Source organism: Sarcophilus harrisii, chromosome 6 (assembly GCF_902635505.1).
Source record: "Sarcophilus harrisii chromosome 6, mSarHar1.11, whole genome shotgun sequence".
NCBI lineage: Eukaryota > Metazoa > Chordata > Mammalia > Dasyuromorphia > Dasyuridae > Sarcophilus > Sarcophilus harrisii.
In genome coordinates this window covers 12623315-12643308 of record NC_045431.1, presented here as the reverse complement: position 1 = coordinate 12643308, position 19994 = coordinate 12623315, and the positions used below count along the sequence as shown (strand labels likewise).

Sequence of the window (19994 nt, the reverse complement as noted above, 5' to 3'; positions counted from 1 at the left end):
TGGTCATGCTAGTATGGGTAGTGCCAAAAGCAGGAATCAATTCCCAGGTCTTCCTGACAGTAAATCTATCCATTAAATCAAACTGTTACAAAAATAGCTGGATACTCAATGGAAAGGGAACAAAAGATTGGGCTCGATCATATCTGAAACATTGTGTAGCTCTTTCAAATACATCACCTTGGTCTCAAAAGACTCCCATCTTTTCAACATCACAACATTCCCTTTGTGACGCCATATGGTTGTGAATCATGAAACGATCTACGATCTTAAAAGAATTAAAATTATAGGGGACCGCGAGAGCAATAGAAAGATGCAGTAGTTCTAAGTAGACTAGTATATTACCACTTCGTATTTAAGATTACTGCACTTGACACCTTATTAAGAAGTTGTGTGATCAGGAGATAGATTGGCCATGGAGAAGACTAGAATGAAGTCTTACCAGAGGAACCCGCTACTTTCCTAGAATATAAAATTCTATTTTTCCTCTTTGAGCCCCTGGACATATATTGATTCTCATTTTGACCATTTCATTTGACCCTTTTTTCCCACTGGTGAATTCCTCCAGTAACCCCCCTTTTGAGGGCTAGCCCCCGGCCATCCTTCTTTCTCTGCTGGTTAAGCTCTACCTTCGGAACCCTCCTCCGCCCCTTTCCAGCTTCTTTCAGAAGTTCTTTCTCCGTTGGAAGTTCCTTGAGGGCAGGGGCTGTGCTAAGTGCTCGGCCCTGGGCTTCTCCGCTGCCTTGTTGACTCTTGGTGTTCTCAGAGAGTGTAAAAGTATCTTTTATAAATCCTTGTGGAATGGCTTGGATGAGTAAGCTGAGGCAGACGTGGGCCGGCAGGCTGGCCCCCGCGTGGGGGATTGTGGGGAAGCCACAGCCCCTTTCCTTATTAGTAAAAGAGATGATTTGCACGCTTTGCACAGGGACTTGGTTAACTTTAGTTTAGGTACAGAAAACGCTCAACTTAACAACTTAGCAGCCTTAAGCATACAAATGTAAGCGGTTGCGGCAGCGGTGCTCGCACTAACAGGAGATGAAACCCCGCGTCACATTCGGGGCGGCCGCCCTAGACTCGGGGTCCCAGGGACTCGCGGCCGCGCTCTTCGGGGGCCCCCACGAGCGTCCCGGATCCGGACCCGACAGCGTGCCCAGGCCAGAGACCAGCGTTCCGGGGGACCGCTGGGTTACCCGGAAAAGGAGCTGGGGAGCGTGGCCGCGGAACTCCCCACGCTCTTTCCCGAACTCTCGTGGGTTCTGCCCCAAACTACACACCCTGTGCAAACTCCGGCCCGGCCTCGCCCCGAGCGCACACGCACAGGGCGGCTTTGTCTGGCCGGGAGCCGGCCGGAGGCCGCCAGCCCGTACCGCAACTTTCTTCTCGGCTTTCCCCTCTCGCTCCACCGGTCCCCGCCCCTCCCCCCCCCGCCGCCCCCGCCCTCATCCGCCCCCAGCCTCCTCCCTCCCCTCTCCCCTCGGTCCTCGCGCCTCCCTGGCCCCTCCCCCCGCGCCCCTCCACCGCCCAGGCCACCTCCCTCGCGAGCCTCGGACGGCTCGAGGGGGAGGGGAAAAGGGCGGTCGCGGGGAGGAGCCGGAGCCGCCGCCGCCGCGGCCGCCGAGTCCCGGGGCCATGTCCGGAGGAGGAGGGGACGGCGGCGGAGGCGGCCCGGAGCCGGGCTTTAAAGGCGCACCGTGAGGGCTCGGGCGGCCCCTGAGCCGGGGGCTCCGGCGAAGCGACAAAGGAGCATGGGGGGCTGCTGCCCGCTCCCCGGGGCCACGAGGATCCGGGCGCTGCCGCCCGCCCGCGGGCAGCCCGGGCGCTGAGCCCCCGCCGTGCCCGGCCCGAGCATGGAGCGGCGCCTGCTGCTCGGCTGGCTGCTCTGCCTGGGCGCCGCCGCTCTGCCTCCGGGCTGCAAGCAGGACGCCCGGCCTAAGAGCGCGGGCAAGTCCGCGGCGGGCCCGGAGGGCAAGGTGGTGTGCAGCAGCCTGGAGCTGGCGCACGTCCTGCCGCCCGACACGCTGCCCAACCGGACGGTCACCTTGTGAGTCCGTGGGGGGGGAGGGGTGGGGAGAGGGGGAGGGAGAGGGGAGGAGGGACCCTCTCCCAGACACCCGGGCGCTGAAACTTGGAAGCGGGGCTGCCCCGCCTGCAACAAGGTGCCTTTTGTCTAAACCAGCCTGCCCCGTCCACACTGGCCCCCGCGCGGAGCCGCTCCCTCGCCGGGGCTCCCCCGGGCCAGCCGCCGAGCGAGCTAAACCCGGACTGGAGCCAGCACTGGGATGGGGGGGGGAGCGGCACCGCTGGGGGCGGTGGCACGAAGCGGCGGGAGGTGTGGGGGGGGGAGGTGGGGCTGCGACCCCGGCGGGCTCCGACTTTTCCGCTGACCATTGCGCTCACGCGCTTGTTCCTGACTCCTCCGTGCCTCCCCCATCCTCCTACTGCCCTTGACCTCCCCCAGCCTTGGGTCCCCTCCCCCCCATTCCGGCCTCCCCCAGAGTTGGAACCCCCCTGCTTTCTCTTTGTTAACTTTGGTGCGGACCCTCTTCTCTGTTAGGTCCTTTTCCCTTACTCCGACTCTTCTGAACCCTTTGGGGGGTTTATTGGCAGAGATAGTGGATGGTTGGCCATTTCCTTCTTACAAATGAGGAAACTGAGGCAGACAGGGTGCAGTGACCTACCTAGGCTCACAAAGCAGGGAAGTGTCTGAGGCTGGATTTGGACTCCGGGAGATGAGCCTTCCTGACTCCTCTCCTCTCCTCCCCACCTAAACTCTGCTTTGTACCCTTAATTATCACTTGTAGGCAGGTAACTTTCCAGGTGCCCGTCCCCAGGCTGGTGCTGATTGATGCATTGATTGAGCTTGAGACCCACCAGGGCTGGTAGAACGCTTCTTCCTGGGTGTCCCATTAGTACCCCCAAACCTATCCCTCTATTAGATCCCCCCCCTCACCCGAGGCTGTACCATTCGTATTCAGTAGACCTTAGTTGGAATTGTGAGGTCCGGGTCCAACAAGCCCCCTATCAATCTTTTAGCTCTTTGCGTTTATGGCCACCATCCTAATTAGTAAAGGTCTTGACTAAAAATGACAAGACTGACTATCCCCTACTTAATGCAGTGTCTTAAAAGTCCATTGCTCTGTACTCCCTCCTTCTTGCCAGACTAACCCTCCTTTTTCCTAGATCTGCTTTTGTCATTGTCTTTTACTGGAAACTCTTCAGAGACTGGGTGGTACAGTGGATAGTGCTGGGCTTGGAGTCAACAAGTCTCCAGGATGAAACTAGATATGTAATCCCAAGTCTGTGTCTCTGCCTTAGTTTCCTCTGCTGTAACAGGGAGGATAATATCACCTCCCAGGGTTATTGGGATTATTGAGCTAGAGGATATTTGTCAAGTGGCCCTCTGAAGGCCCTTAATAAATGATTGTTTTTTTGGTTTTGGGTTTTTTTTTCTTTCTTTCAATGGCTCCTTGTGGATTATCAACTAAGCTTGACTCCAACCCTAGCATTGAAGGCCCACAACAATGTCACCTTAGTTGTGCTATACAATATATACCATTTTCCTTGCCGGCTTTATGGGCATCTTGCCTTTTTTTGCTGCTATTGTTGCTTTGCTTTATATTTGAAATGGCCCCTCTCCTCACTACCAAGCCCCTTAAATTCCTACTCCCTCTTTAAAAGTCACCTAGCAAACTTTCCCATGTCTGCCTGCTTTCTGGGACTCCCTTTTCTTCTCATGTTTTGTACCTCTCTAAGGGACCTAGATATTCTTTTGCCATTATAGTTATGCATACTTTACTTTCCTCCTCAAGATCAAAACTGAATTATAGGTAACACTTTCCAAAAAATCAATTTTTTTGGTTGTTTTTAAACATAACTCATTTCTCAAAGACTTTCCCCCACCGAATGATCTCTTGTAACAGAGAAATGAAATTTAGTGAAATAAATGAAGGCTCAGCACCTATAATCTACCACCTCAGTGCTGATAAGGAACTATAATTATTCCTACAGGATGTTTTGCTAGAAGTGCATAGATTGTGAGGCTTTTGACAGAGCTTGCTAATTTTACCAACTTTTCTTGCTTGGTTTAATTAAGAGGGGGAAAAAAAAAGACCCCATGCTTGAAATGCTTCTAACAAACAAGTTCCCTTTAAGACTCTCTGAGGCCTTTCCTGATTCCCTTGGTTATTAGCATCTACATAGGTTACTCTTGTTTTCATTCTTTATTTTATATCTTATGTGTATGTGTGTTCCGGTCTTCTATCACTGTCCCTCAACCATTAGCTCTTTGAGCACAAGGAATTTTAAAAAAAAATTTCTTTGTATTCCTAACAATGCCTGTCATGTAGGAAATGCTTAATGAGTGCTTGTTAAATTGAGTTGCTGTAAAAAATACTCCAGGCAAGTAAATCAGTGTGAAATTAAAAGAAAAAAAGTCTCATGAATATTTGGAGTGCACATCTCTAAATTAGGAATAAATATTGTTAATGTCATTTTCTATCAGTAAAGTATATTTCTAATTTGAGTTAATCTAGTGTAAAATTTAAGCTACAGAATAATAAAACACAATAAAAACTTAAACTTAAAAACTACTTTTAGATGGAGTGTTATTTCTTAGTCTTTGGGAGCACACAAATGGATAGATAAATAACTTAAACAAAGAATCTATTATTTAATTCATATTCCATTTAGTGATACTGATCTTGGGACTCAAAATCTTTGGTGATTTGAGGATGAGCCTCGTTTTCCCAGTCAATCCAGAGCAATCCAGTGGCGGAGAATTCTTAGCTTATTCAAATTGTGTTTTTCGTAAGAGGGTGGAAGACTTAGAGGTTATTTTTGGAAATATTTTTGTTGTGAATTGGCTTCATTTATTTTGATTCAGGTTTTGATTTACTTGGTTTGAAAATTTTAAATTTAAGTTCACCTTGTTCAGATAAGTTCCTTGCAAATTTTTTTTTTTTTTTTTTTTTTTTTTTTTTGTGCCTTTACTTTCTAGGAAGACTGAGATGTAGTTGATATGTCCTGCAGAAAATTGTCTTTTTCAGTATGGTACTTTTTTTTTAATCTTTAAAAATAGTTTTAGTGATGCTTTTTATTTTACATACATGCACTACTCCCAGTTAACCCACTCTTAGAACAGGAAAAGGAAAAACTTTGGCAAAACAAATGGCAACAATTACTGAACAGGATATTTTGTGTCCATTAGCACGTCATCTTTCTAAGGGATGTGTTTCGTCATATTTTATAAAAACGGGAAAGTAGGCATATACATTACTGATAATAACGGTTCCAGTAATCTAATGGTTTGCATAGTGTTTTGCATTCTCTTGACTTGTATTCTTATTTTAGCATTAATATTGTTTGTGGGTTTTCCCTAATTGTTTAATATCTTCTCATTTAGATTTTTAAATTGACATTTTAAGTTAAGATTACTTTTTAAAATTCAGTTAAATATTTCTTTTCCTCCTCCCCTCTCCCAATCCAGAAAAGGGGAAACACACACACACACACACACACACACCAAAAAAAAAAAAAAAAACTTTGCCTCTTCAAGCACAACCAATTCCCATGTGCCAGCCCCCAAATTCTTACATAGCTTCTGCCTAGCAGCCATTATCCTCAATCATGCTCAATTATTGCATTGATCAAAGTTTTTAAGCCTCTTTTTCTTTCTTTCTTTTCCTCTTATTTAATTGTCAGTTAATTGTGTCTCTTTGTAACTTAGTTTGAAATTTTCTTTGCCATTTTCTTCTCCAACCCATTTTACAGAAGAGGAAAGTGAGGCAAACAGAGTCACATAGCTACAAGTAGTTTGAACTCAGATTTTCCTGATTCCAGGATAGACACTATTCACTTTGCCACTTAATTGCCCTGTAGTTTTTTGGAGGTTTGGGGGTGTTATTTTATAAATTCCTGGGTCTACATGTTTCTTTAAAAAAAAAAAAATCAGTTCATACAACTTTCCCCAGGTTCTTTGAAACTTTCTCTTTTTGTTACTTTTTGCAACACAATATAGTATTCTATGCTTATTCCATAATTTGTCCAGTTATTCCCCAATTAATGGGTATCCCTTTAGTGTCTAGTTCTTTTCCCCGAAAAAAAGAAATTTCCAAAAATTCTTTGATCTCTTTGAGATGTAGGCTTAGTGGTCTGTCTGGATCAAAGTCTATAGATACCTTTAACTTTTTTGGGGGGTATTATAGATCCTTTTGGCAAGTTCAGTAAAACACTTGGGAGTCTCAGATAATGTTCTTAATGTTTGATTTAGTTATCAAAGCCAGTCTGTTCTTTGATTCCTGTAGACAAATTATCTAGCTATTTTCTATTTATATAAGAGTTCTGTAAAGAAAACACTGAACTAGGATTCCTTTTGCATTAAATTTGGAATCAGACCTAAATTAGAATCCTGCCTCTGACCCAGACTGGCAGTATGACCCTGGCAAGTAAGTTAACCTTTCAGTGCTTGAGATGGCTTTTTGAGACTTAAATTGCTGAGAATTTCTTTTCCCCCTTTATAATAGGCTAAACTTACATGTACAAATGTTTAAGTGAAAATAATATATCTTAGATCAAAGATTCTTAATCTAGGTTCCATGAATTTGTTTTTGTTGGGGGAAAAATACTAAAGTATAATTTATTTCCTTTGTATTTTATACATTTAAAAACATTATTCTGAGAAGGGGGACTGCCAGAGGTAGAGGTATCCATTACACAAAAAAAGTTAAGACCCCTTGGGATTCATGGAAATTCATGTGTTGGACTTAATTTACTCCTTTCTCTTACTTGGTAAAATGCCATATTATTTGCTTTTTTGTTTTGTTTTGTTTTTTGATTTTTTTAGGGCAAAATATAAGCTTTTTTTAGCTTAAAAAAATCTTCTATTTCATCCCTTTATTGATGTACTTTATAATGTAAGCAATGGAGTTAAAGAGTTGCTCTGACCAGAAAACTTAATCATCAAAATGACCTCATGGTAAACTTAATAACTTGGTCTTTGGACAGTAGACTATGATATGGTCCATTATATAGTAACTGTACTTGAAAGTCTGCCTCAACAGATCAGATCTGCTAGAATTTGCACCTTTATGACATAGCTTTTGAACATCCAGAATCATCTCATGATGTGAAATGAGAACAGAATTTTAATGAAAAAAAAAATGTTTTTTTTTGGTCATTTAAGAAATGCATGGCATGTACACACACACACACACACACACACACACACACATATTTATTTTTTTTTTACTGCTCTCAAGTCACATGCTACAATAAAGGCTTAAAGCCTTTCTTTGAACTTTAATACACAAATAGCTACAGTTTTAAAAATCTTCATAAGGGCACACTAATGCCTGTTTATGTTCCGTTTGAATAGAAGGCCTGTGTTAGGTGGTAGTTGTGAGCTTTGTAAGGGGGCAGGCTCTTAATGTCTCTTTGATAAATGTTTGTTACTCACTGCTTGTTTTAAGAAACAAAAGTCTGTTCCTTACTAGTAAGTCATTATGCATTTATTTATCACCTACTATGTACCAGGAACTGTGCCAAGCAATGATGATAAAAAGAAAGGTAAAAGTCAATTTTGGCCCCTAAGGAGCACACAATCTTATGGGAAAGCCACAAGTGACAGAGAGGATAAATAAGGAATAACAAGTTAAGTGGAAAGGCACTAGAATTAAGAGGTTTCTGGATATCGGGAAAGGCTTTCTGAAGATGGGATTTTAATCTTGGATTTGAAGGAAACCAGGGAAGCCAGGAGATGAAGATGAGGAGGAAGAGTGTTCCAGGAATGGAGACAACCAGAAGAAAATGCTCAGAGCCAAGAAATGGAATGTCCTGTTCCTGGAATAGAAGGGAGGCCAGTGCCATTGGAAGAAGGGAAGCCAGTGCCATTGGATTGAAGAGTGGTCTATAGTACAGGGAACCTGGGAAAGTGGGGCTGGTAGGGGAGGGAGGTTATGAAGGGTTTGCCCCCCAAATAGGATTTTACATTTGATCTGAAAGGTAATAAAGAATTAGCAGACCTTAATTTACTGAGTAAAGGAAGGGGGTGATGTGGTGGGATTTGAGATTTAGAAAAAGCACTTTGTGGCAGGCAGCCCCACTATCAAACTATTGGTAGTGCAGTTAGAAGGGACTGAGGGCCTGTAAAAAAGTAGGGGCAGTATTAGTAGCAAGAAGGGGGGTGCATTTGAGAAATGTTGCAGAGGTGAAATCCACAGGCTCAGGTATTGGCTTGGTATGAAGGGTTGCAAGGCTGAGGGAGTGGAGAGATCTTGGTGCTCTTGGGAAATCTGGAAAGGGGGGAGTTTAGAAGAGTATAAAATGTCCAGTTTGGGTTGTCTGAAGGGCTGTTAGAGATGTCTGGTGATCCAAAGGGTAGCAGAAAGATTGGGCCAAGATAGATCTGAAGATTGTTGACATACAGAATGTAATTAAACCTACAGGAACTGATGAGATTACCAAGTGAAGTAGTGTAGAGGGAGAAGAGAAGGGGACCCAGCATAGAGATGCTGGGGGGCTGAGATGAATGAGGATCCAGCAGAAGAGACTGAGAAAAGAGGAGAAGCCAGACAGAGGGTTGTGAAGACTTAGAAAGAACAGAGGAGCCATGAGAATAGGGGGTTTCATGTCAGTAGCTGCAGAAAGATCCAGGAGAATGAGGATTGGGAAAAGGCCTTCGACCTGCGCCTGCTTTTTTCCTAGCCCTTTTGCAATTGGGACCTGCTTGGCAGAAAGAGACTTGGCACCCTGATTAGGAAATGTATAAACAAATTAGGGGCAGGAGAAATTGTAAAAATCAAATTCTGATCAGGCAACTCATGTGACCTTTTGAGTCTCTATTCCCTCATCTGTAAACTATGGATTAAAAACAGCTGTTACCTGTTGATCTCGTGATTGTTGTGACAAGCAAATGAAAGAAATATTCTGGAGACCTTGAAGTGCTAGCTATACAAATGGAAACTTTTTATTATTATCTTGACTGTGCGATATAGATAAAACATAGATATAACAAGAAAATTGGTGAAGGAATATTCTAATAGTTTACAAAAAAAAAAAAAAATGCACCAGGACTGGTCATAATACCTTAGCCAATACCCAAAAGGTCTGGTTAATAAAAACAATAACAAGTGGAAAAATAAGCCTTTAGATATTATTGTGTCTCAATAAGATGGGATTCATTACTAGAATACAACAATGTAAGTGTTTTGTTTAAAAGAAACAGATTTGAGAGAGGGGATGAGCCAATAGCAACTTCAAGGTTGTGTAATATTGATGTGGATATTTTCTTCACTAATGCAGATCATGAATTCTGTTTTAGTAGACAGTCTTAATGAGTTACTTTGAAAAAAAAAATGTCCTAGTAGCTGGCCTTCTGCTGAGCTTCTGCAGAGTTAGCAGAATGGAGCAGAAGTGCAGTTTGCCACCAGCCATGGCAATGGCTTCAGCCTTAGTGGCTTTGTAGGGACTCTCGGAGTTGTTGGTACGTCTTCTGGGTCCTCGGTCATAACACGAGCACGATAAGACATCAGATTAGGACTTGATTGAGACTTTTAATGAAGAACAATAATTTACCTGTATGGAAATCTGTGGAACTAAAGCAGTATGATAATACATGGAAGTCTGAAACAAACGGGGATATTATATATAAAATAAGAGAGAAGCATTTTGGAAGTGTACCACGTTTTGGTCAGTAAATGCGAAGAAATAGAAAAGGCTTTCCTGCAGACATCCTGAAAGGGATAGAGGCCAGGCACAGTTGTGATGGTTGACTTGATCTTTGCAGACATGGAGAAGTAATGTGCTCTAGTGGGGAAAGGCACTAGTTTGACGTAAGATTTGGCTCATGCTTCATTTTGCCAATTAAAAACTTGACCCTTGATGAATCTAGTATTAGCATGTATGAATATACTTGGCTCTAATTTAGCTCATAACATTGCTCTTAAGTGCTTTGTAAATCTTAAAAGTGCTGTCCCCTTTGCAATTGGCAGTAGATATCTTGTTCTGCTAAGAACATAATATCTAATATAAATTTTTATCTTCCCTTAATATTATTACTATTTAATGTCGTTTGTAAGCTATCTTTAAATCTAACTACTTATGTAATCTAATGTTTTTACTGTGTGTTTGACCGATGGTCATTTAACTACTGCTTGGATGCTTTAATAATGAGATCTTATTTAAAAAAAGCCCATTTCATCTTAGAACAGCTGCTAATTATTAGACATAATTTCGGATAGCTGTTCTTGAGTTATTTTAAGGTTTGTTTTTTTTTAAACTGCATTTTTAGAGAAAATATTTTGGATACCAACTTATATGGTAAGCAGGTAGTAGGTGGAGAATTGATAAGAGTGATAGATTTGGAGTCAGGGAAACCTGATTTCAAATCCTGTCTCAGACAAAAGACTACTTTATATGATCTGAACAAATCATTTAAAGTTACTCTGTTTCCTCATTTTTATAAGGTTTTTGTGAAGATCAAATGAGAAAGCATTTTGCAAACTTTAAAGTACTATATAAATGTTAGCTATTCTTATTACCTGCCCAAATGATTAACAGTGAAAAAAAGAGAACAGATGTTACACTTTTAACTTTCAGATTGCTTCTGAGTTTATACACTATTTCTTCTACTGCTGCTGCTGATAGTAGATTGTGATTTGGCCCTTGCCAACTAAATTTTGAACTAGTTTTCATATACCATATTAAGTAATTGCTCATATTACCAGTCTTTTGGCATTAATTCAGTCTCACCTTTGTTGACTTTAAATTTCATTTTATTTCATTGAATTAAAAAAAATGCCTATTAAAGAGTTTTGGGGAAAAGCTCTTTGTTCTCCATGCCCCAAACTCCTCCATTTATAAAACTGAATTGAACATCCTGTGTATGTGTGTGTGTATGCATGTGCATGAAGTGTATGTGTGAGTTGCCAGTGTGCTTTACTTAAGTAATTATCTGGTCCTATCCATTCAGAGGTTTTATGATTACACTCTGTTAGAGTACTGCATTGTTGGAGTGGTGAACAGATCCAGCCCATTTTGGAGAGTAATTTGGAACTATACCCAAAGAGCTTTAAAACTGTGCATACCCTATTTACCCATTCATAGGTCTTCTTCTAGGTCTTTATCTCAGAGAAATTTTAATAAAAAGGACCTATATGAAGAAAAAATGTTTATAGCAGCTTTCTTTTGCACGGGAGGGTAAGGAATCAGAAATTGGGAAAATGAACATCAACTGGGGAATGATTGAATTAGTTATGGTATGTGATTTTTGATGGAATACTGTTCTATAAGAAATGACAAGCAGGGTGATTTTAGAAAAGTGTGGGAATACTTATATAAACTGATGTAAAGTGAGTAGAAGTAGGAAAACATTGCATAAAGTAACAACAATATTATAAGGATAATCAACTGTGGTTGCCTTAGCTATTGTCAGCAATAGAAAGATCTAAGAAAATTCTCAAGAACTTTAGATGAAAAATGCTATCCATCTCCTGAGAAAGAAAGAATCAATGGAGACAGTGCAGAGATCAAAGCATACTTTTTAGTATTTCCTTTTGCTTTTTTTTGGGGGGGTGAGTGTGGGTCTGTATATATATTTTTATATATGGCTAATATAGAAATAACATGATTAATAACATGGCTAATATAGAAAAATGTTTTGCATGACTACATGTTTAATCTATATCAAATTGCTTGCCTTATTAAAGAGTGGGAAGAGAAGTTAGGTAGATAATCCCTAATTCAAATTAAAAAAAAAAAGGAATGCTAGAAATTGTTTTTGCATGTAATTGGAAAATAATGTATGTATATATGTATATGTGTTTGTGTATATATTTATATGCATGTCTGTAGGTGTATGTGTGTGTGTGTGTGTAATATGTATTTTTTTTTAAGACTCCATTGGGGGAAACCAAGATGGCAGAGTAGGGAAAAAATTTAATTGAGCTTTCTCCAAATTCCCCTCCAAAAAACTTTAAAATAATGACCAAATCAAATTCTAGAGTGATGAAGATAACAGAAGGTTAAATTGAGGTATTCTACCAGTCAAAGGCAATTTAAGAGATTGGAAATAGAGATCTGTGACATAGGAGTAGAGGAAATACCAATGATAGGACTCAATGAATGTGACAGAAGTAGCAGCAACAGCAGCTTCAGGGGCTTTGAAGCCAGACAAGAAAGGGAATTGAGCAACTGGTCTGGAAGAGATGACAGGGAACTCCTTGCTATCACAAAATGTAGATTCAGACACTGTTTGATAAATCCATTCTCTATACCCATTTCTGAGAGATATTTTTTAAGAGTAAAGAGAACATTTATAGTCAGGAGGCCTCAGAAATTCTACTTTCAAAAGATTTGGGGTCATGAGGAACAGTTTAACTTACGTTTCCAGAAGAACTGGAACTCTGAGTAGAAGTATTAATTGTAATCTCAAGGAATTGATTGACTTTCTAGGTAAGGATCAGAGTGTAGACCAGGAGAACCATGACCTTTCTCAGATCATACCACTTTGGAAGCACTGAAAACTTCCAAACATCCAGAACCAATTCTGAAAACAGTGATGTGGAAAAAGCCTGAAGTTTGAGAAAGTTGCCCTGCCCCCTCCATGCTGGGAATAGAGCCCTACTTAAACATAAAGTTCAAAATCAAGAAGTAGTATGGGAAAATAACAAAAAGAGAACTCATCATAAAAAAGCTACTGGGGTGACAGATCAAGACAGAAACTTAGAAGAAAACAAAATCAAAACTATTATAAGCAAAATCTTGAAGAAAAAAGTGATTTGGATATAACCTAACAAGAATTCCTGGAAGAATCAAAACAATGATTTTCAAAATCAGTCAAGAGTGGTAGAGGAAAAAAAATAAGTAAAGAAATGAGAACAAAAGAAAACAATTTTTAAAGACAATTAACAGTTTGGCAAAATAGACTTTTGAAATACTAAAGAAAATAACACCTTTAAAAAAAGTTGGGCAATTGAAAAAAGAGGGATAAAAATGCATTAATGAAAACAACTCCTTAAAGAAATTGAATTGGGAAAATGGAAAAAGAGGTTCACTGAAGAAAATAATTTCTTTTAAAAATGAGAATTGAAAAACTAAAAGCAACTCATGAGGTATCAAGAATCAAAGTCAGAATAATAGGAGGGGAAGGGAAAGAAAATGATAGTTTATATCTTAAAAGGAAAAAAAAAAACAAACAATTGACCTGGAAAATATATTAAGGACCGATAATATAAGAATTATTGGATTACCTGAAAGCCTTGATAAAAGAAAAGAGCCTAGACCCCATGATTAAAGAAATTATAAAGGAAAAGTGCCCCAATATCTAAGAAAAAGAGGTTAAATGAAAGAAACTGATCAGCACTTTAAAGAGATCCTAAAATGAAAACTCTCAGAAATATTATACCCAAATTCCAGAGCTCCAGTTCAAAGTGAAAAAAAATACATAGAGTAGCCAGAAAGAGACCATTCAGATACTGTGAGGCTAGAGTCAAGATCACACAAGATTTAGCAGTAAGCATTTTAAAGGAGAGAAGCCTGATGATATTCTAGAAGAAAAAGGAGCTAGGATTATAACCAAGAATAACCTATTCAGCAAAACTTGAGTATACTTTCAAGAGTACTTTCAAGCATTCTTAATGAAAAGACCAGAGCTGAATAGAAAATTGCTTCTAATAGAAGACTCAAGAGAAGTCTAAAAAGGTAAATGTGGAAGAGAAATAAAGACACTCAATAAAGATAAACCATTTGCTTTTCTATATGGTAAGATGATAAATGTAACTTTTTTTTCTTCCTCTCTCAATTGATAGCAAATATATTTTATTCAATACGGAAGGAGGAGTTGGAGATAAGAGAAAAGGGGAAATAGAAAGCTGTGGTTGGAAGCAAAAAGGCTTGGAGGAGATACAGGAAAAAGAAGGGAACAGAAGAAAACAGAATGAAGGGAAATACATAGTAATCAAAACTGAATGTGAGTTGATTAAGCTCACCTAAAAAATGGAAGCATATAGCAGAGTAGGTTTATAATATGAATCTAGCTATAATGTTTACAAGAAACATTTTAAATAGAAACAATTAAAATAACTTTCACTTCAGCTGAAGTAAAAAAGGCAGATATTAATCGTGATGTCAGACAAAGCAAAAGCAAAATAGACTTAATTAAAAGGTATAAGTAGGAAAGCTATATCTTGCTAAAAGGCACCATAGGCACTAAAATATTATTAGTATTACAGACACATACATATATATACACACATGTATATATAGTAATATATAAATGGCTTAACATCTAAATTCATAAAAGAATTACAGGAAGAAATAGAATAAAGCTGTACTTTTGGGGGACTTTAGCTTTCCTTTCTCAAAGCTAGATAAATCTCACCTTAAAACAACAAGAGAGAAATGAAAGAGATGAATAGAGTCTTAGAAAAGTTAGATATGATAGACCTGTGGAAAAAAGTATATGCTTTTTCTCAAGTGTACATGACATGTTCACAGAAATTGATCATGCATCAGGGTATAAAACCTCATAACCAAATTCAGAAAAGTAAAAATATTTTTTCATGCCATAATATAAATAAAAGATTCCATGCAAATAAAGGGCCATAGAAGCATAGATTACAAGTTAGTTGAAAACTAAACAATCTAACCGTAAAGAACAAATTATAGAAATAATTAATAATTTCATTGAAGAGAATGACAAGTAATTCCAAATTTGTAGAATGCTTCCACATCACTATTTAGAGGAAATTTTATATCTCTAAATGCTTTCTTCAATAAAGTAGAACACATCAATGAACTGGGTATACAATTCCAAAAAAGAAACAAAACAACCTAGAAAAAGAACAAATTAAGAATCCTTAATCAAACAATAAAATGGAATCTTGAAAAGCAAGGGTAATATTAATAAACTTGAAAGTAAAAATAACATTCAAATAAAATAAACCCAGGAGCTGGTTTTATTAAAAAAAAAACACACAAAAAATAAAACCCCAATAAAATAAATAAACCATTGGTTAATTTGATTAGCAATATCAAAAATGAAAAGCATGCATGCACCACCAATGAAGATGGAAATAAAGCAATTTATAGAAGCTATTTTGCAATTATTTGCCAACAAATCTGACCATCTAAATGAAATGGATGAATATTTACAAATATATAATTTGCCCATATTAACAGACGAATAAATAGAATACTTAATCCCATCACAGAAAAATCAGTTGAACAAACCATCATTGAACTGCCTAAGGGAAGAAAAAAATTCCCATGACCAGATGGAGTGACAAGTGAATTCTACTAAATATTTAAGGAATAATTAATTCTAATACTTTATAAAATATTTGAAATAAGTTAGTAAAAACTGTCCCTTACCAATTCCTTTTATGATACAGATATGATTTGATAACAAAATTGAGCTGGGAGGAAAAACAACAACAAAAAACAGACTGTAGATCAAGTTTTTATTAATGCAGAAATTTTAAATAAAATTCTAGCAAGAAGATTACAGTAGTAGACAGACTATAATCAGGTGACAATTATACCAAGAATGCAGGAGTGGTTCAATATTAGCAAAACTATCCTCATACTTGGCCATATCAAAAACAAACCAACAAAAATCGTGATTATTTTAATAGGTGCAGAAAAAGCTTCTGCAAAAAACCTGTTCCAATGAAAAGCAATAAAAAGTATAAGGAATCAGTGGATTCTTTCTAAAATGATAAGTAGCATTCATCTAAAACAAAGATCAAGCATTGTATGGAAAGGGAGTAAACTTCCTTCCTAAGATGAAAAATGAAACTTAAGGAAGTTCATTTCACTACTATTCGGTCTATAGCAACAAGACAAGAAAAACAAAACCAAATTGGTAGAGGAAACAGAATTATCATTCTTTGTATTATACTGAGAGAATCCCAGAGATTCAACTGAAAAATCACTTGGAACAATGAGCAACTTTAGCAGAGAGTTGCAGCATGTAAAAGAAACCCACATAAATTGATCAGCATTTTAAAAATATACTACCAGTAGCACTCAGCAGGAAGTGATTCCATTTAAAATGACTGCAGACGGCATAAAATACTTGCTAACTTATTTTATTACCTGCAAAGACAAACCTAGGGATTATGTGAACACAATTAGAAAGCATTTTTCACATAAAGACATCTAAAAAGTCACAGAAATACTAATTGCTCATAGGTAGGCTGAATCAGTGTAATAAAAATGGCATGGTTACCTAAGTTAATTTACTTACACATTGCCAGACTATCAAGAACTTGTTTGATAAAGCTAGAAAAAATAATATAATTCATCTGGAAGAACAAAAGGTCAAAAATATTAAGGGAAAAAAATGGGAAGGTGACCTAGCAATAAAATATTTTAATTATATTACAAAGAATTAATAATCAAAATAACTTGATTGTCTTGTCTAAGAAGTTGAGTGGTAAATCAGTGACATAGATTAGGTATAAAATATCCAGTAGTTTATGATCATAGTATTCTAGTGTTTGATAACCCCCCAAATCTTAGCTTTTGGGGTAAGACTTCTTCACTTGACAAAAATTGTTGGGATCACTTTATAAACAATTTGACAGAAACTAGGCAGAGATCAATACCCACTACCATATAACTAAGGTCAAAATGGATAAATTATTTAAGACATAAAAGTTGAAGTAAATTAGGAAAGGTTGGAAAATATATCTGTCAGCCAAAGAGGAAGGGAAGAATTTATAAAGAACCAGAGTTTTACAGAAAGAACAATGAAAAATTTTGATTATGGTTGAGGTTGATAAGGAGGTTTTCTAGTGGCTTCAAACAAAGTACAATTAATACATTGCTGTCCACAAAAAGAAATATTTAGAGAACCTCATAGCATATCCGGAATCTTTTTTTTTTTTTTTTTAATTTAGATTCATTCTAGAGCATCATTCATGAAATTGATTAGTTTTTTTTTTTAACAGCATGCTCTTATTGTGCTGCAAATCACAGATTAATACAGTGATTTCTAAAGAAATTACTCAAAGATTAATTCAAATAATATGGTGGGTTCAAGTAGGATACAGAGCTGATGTCATCAAGGTTATTTGTAAGTTACAAGTATCATAAAGAATGTTAAGTTTGACATATATATATATATATATATATATGTATATATATATATATATATATATGTATATATATATAGCTGGAAAAAAAAGTTCTACAGGTAAACCCAAGTGGTATATTAGTACTTCTGAAGTTTAAAAAAAATGAAGATCAGTAAGTAATATGTAGATGGGGAGAATGATTAAAAATTGCACAGGATGAGCCTCTTTGCAGGTATTACAATTTTTATTTATTTGAGGGAGTAATCATAAATTAAATAATTCAGGAAGTGATAGTTACAAAGTTGGAAGGAAAATCAGAATTTTTAAATAATTTAATAATTTAAATAATAATTTAAATTATTTAAAAATTAAATTTAATAATTTAATAATAAAACAATTTAATAATTTTTAAATAATAAAGTAGTCGTAGTCTATGAAGTTCCATACTCTGTTATTCAGTGTTTTTAAGATGCTCTAGGCTACTAAGTAGTCCAGCATATTTAAATATAGATTAAATAGAATATCAATTTTCAGAAAGTCAGGATAACATATGCTTAACTTTAAAACTACATTGAAAATAATTCAGTATATTCTGAAAACATTTTAAGGTCTTGAAGAATTTCAGGTTTATTATATCATAGAAACAGAGATACAGTTGTAGTTGGTTATGAGTCAATTGTAGTTGTAAGGGACCTCAGCAGCCAACAAGTGTAACTCTTGCCTGAAGAGTTTCCACTACAACTTAACTGAAACATGGTCTTAACAGATTTTTCTTTAAAAACCTCAAAAATAGTGGTTATATCCCTCCAGGAGACGTCTCTTTTCTGGGCTAATAAATGTCTTCATTTCTTTCATTCTTCATTATCTTGGTTTCCTCCCTTTGGATCTTTAAAAACTTATCAATAACTGTTCTTCCTAAACTGGGTTGCACTTATCTGAGCATAATACTCCAGGTGGAATTTGACTACCTGATCAGAGTTCAATGGAATTTTTTAATCTCCTTATTCCCAGAAACTATACATTCAGTGCCATCCAAGATTACTTTAGCCTTCTTGACTGTCCTTTCACAATATTGATTCATGTTGAATTTGTAGGTTATTATTTTTATTAACATCAGTTATCATTAAATTATGACAGGCATGCAAATCAGTCAAAATAGGCTATTTAATAACATGATGGACAAATCAGCCTTTATTACATATATAATCAGCGTCCTCAGTATTTTATGCTAAGTTCAGAAATCATGAAATTGCTGGTTTTCATGGTGTTTGCATGGTAATAAGAAAAAACTAAGTGATGTGAAATAAATAATTTTTCATTCCTATGCTTATTGTGTGGATATTACTTATTTTATTCTTGACTCTGTTTCTTATGCTGTCAGTATTTTTTTTAGTTTGGCCTATTCTGCATTTCATTGGATGCCATTTTACTTCAAAATCAGTTTAACCTATACATCATAGTAAATGCTCAGGAATGTTGTGTGTGTATGTGTATGTGTGTGTGTGTGTGTGTGTATGTATGTATATATTTAAATCTATATTTATAAATTTATATATTTTAATAAAATATATAATATATAATTATAAATTTATATATATAAATATTTATTTAAATCTATAAATTATATAAATATATAAATATTTATAACATATTTAAATATATATATATATATATATATTTCACATACAGCGCCCTGATCAGTGGAGGACTAGAAGCATAGAGGATGTTTTTATGTCATATTGGAAGAGGCATCATATTAAGAAGAAAAATAAAGTGTGTTGACATTTGTGAGGAGTTGCTCTTGATTACAGCAGTTGTTAATGGATTATTGGTCTGTTATTTTATCTTTTGATGTATTACGTATTTGTTTGCAATGAGAAATATTAGCATCTTTTAGAAATTAAAGGTCTAGTGATATGTAACTAAAAATATTTAAAAATTACTAGAAAAGTTTTTTTTTTCCTTATTAATGTTGAAATACAACTTGACTTTACATAAATTGTTGTAGTTTGAATTTTAACCTTATCATAGTTCCACAAGTCTAACTGCCTAAACAAAGAATTCTGCTATGTTCAATATCGAGGAGTATATTGCATTTAGATAGTAGTATTTAACTGGAATTTTGGTTTAGAATAGTTACAGTAGATTCTGGGGTATTTAAGGACAAAGATATTGGTCTATATTGAGAAACTGAGTGACACTATATTCTAATAGTGGAAAAATTATATATGAGAAGCATAGAAGGAGGGGCTCACGAACATGGCTTCACAGCATGGCTGCAGCAATATCATTTGTTTCAGTGGTTTAGAGCCTTGGTTTATTCCATTTATTATTTACTTATTTATTTGGTCTGTGTTTTACTTATTACCCTGGAACTGTTTAATGGAAGAACATGTGACAGATGTTCCATCCCTATACTGCGTTTGTGATGAAGCTACACCTGAGGTTCAGTTTCATACGTTCTTGATGATATTCTCTGAGGCATTGCTCTTTCCTTCTATTCCCTTGCCATTCCCAATATATTTCTACTTTACCTTTCCTAATTTAACATGGGGAAATTTATGTAATACAATACCTGTTTTAAGAAAAAGGATCCAACAGATTTCCTTTGAAAAACAGAATGTTATGTTTTTCTTGCATCCATTTCTGTGTTGTCTTGAGTAGGACAGAGTTTTTAAGTAAACCTATGTGCTAACATTGGGAGATCTGTCATAGACTTTCAAAAACTATAAAGTTTGAGGGAGGCTACAGAAATTATCCCCAATGTTGTAATAATCTTTAGAAAGACTTGTCAAATGTTTAACTATTTTCTACATTTTAGTAATCAGAGGGAGAAAGGGAAGCCGTAATAAATCTGTTTTATGTATTATAGAGATGTCAGGGACAGGTGGGGGAAGAAGGAAGAGGGAGACAGTTTTGTTG

The 19994-nt window shown here is 37.1% G+C and overlaps 1 protein-coding gene across 1 annotated transcript in view; it reads left to right on the top strand.

Moving 5' to 3' along the window:
- Window positions 1-1541: 1541 nt before the first annotated feature.
- The window catches only part of ADGRA3 (adhesion G protein-coupled receptor A3), a 125020-nt gene continuing 106567 nt past the window's right edge, over window positions 1542-19994 (top strand). Inside the window, exon 1 of the mRNA XM_031943068.1 lies at window positions 1542-2038. Coding sequence (XP_031798928.1) covers window positions 1845-2038 — 194 coding nt within the window. The 5' untranslated portion in view covers window positions 1542-1844. The remainder of the gene's footprint in view (window positions 2039-19994) is intronic.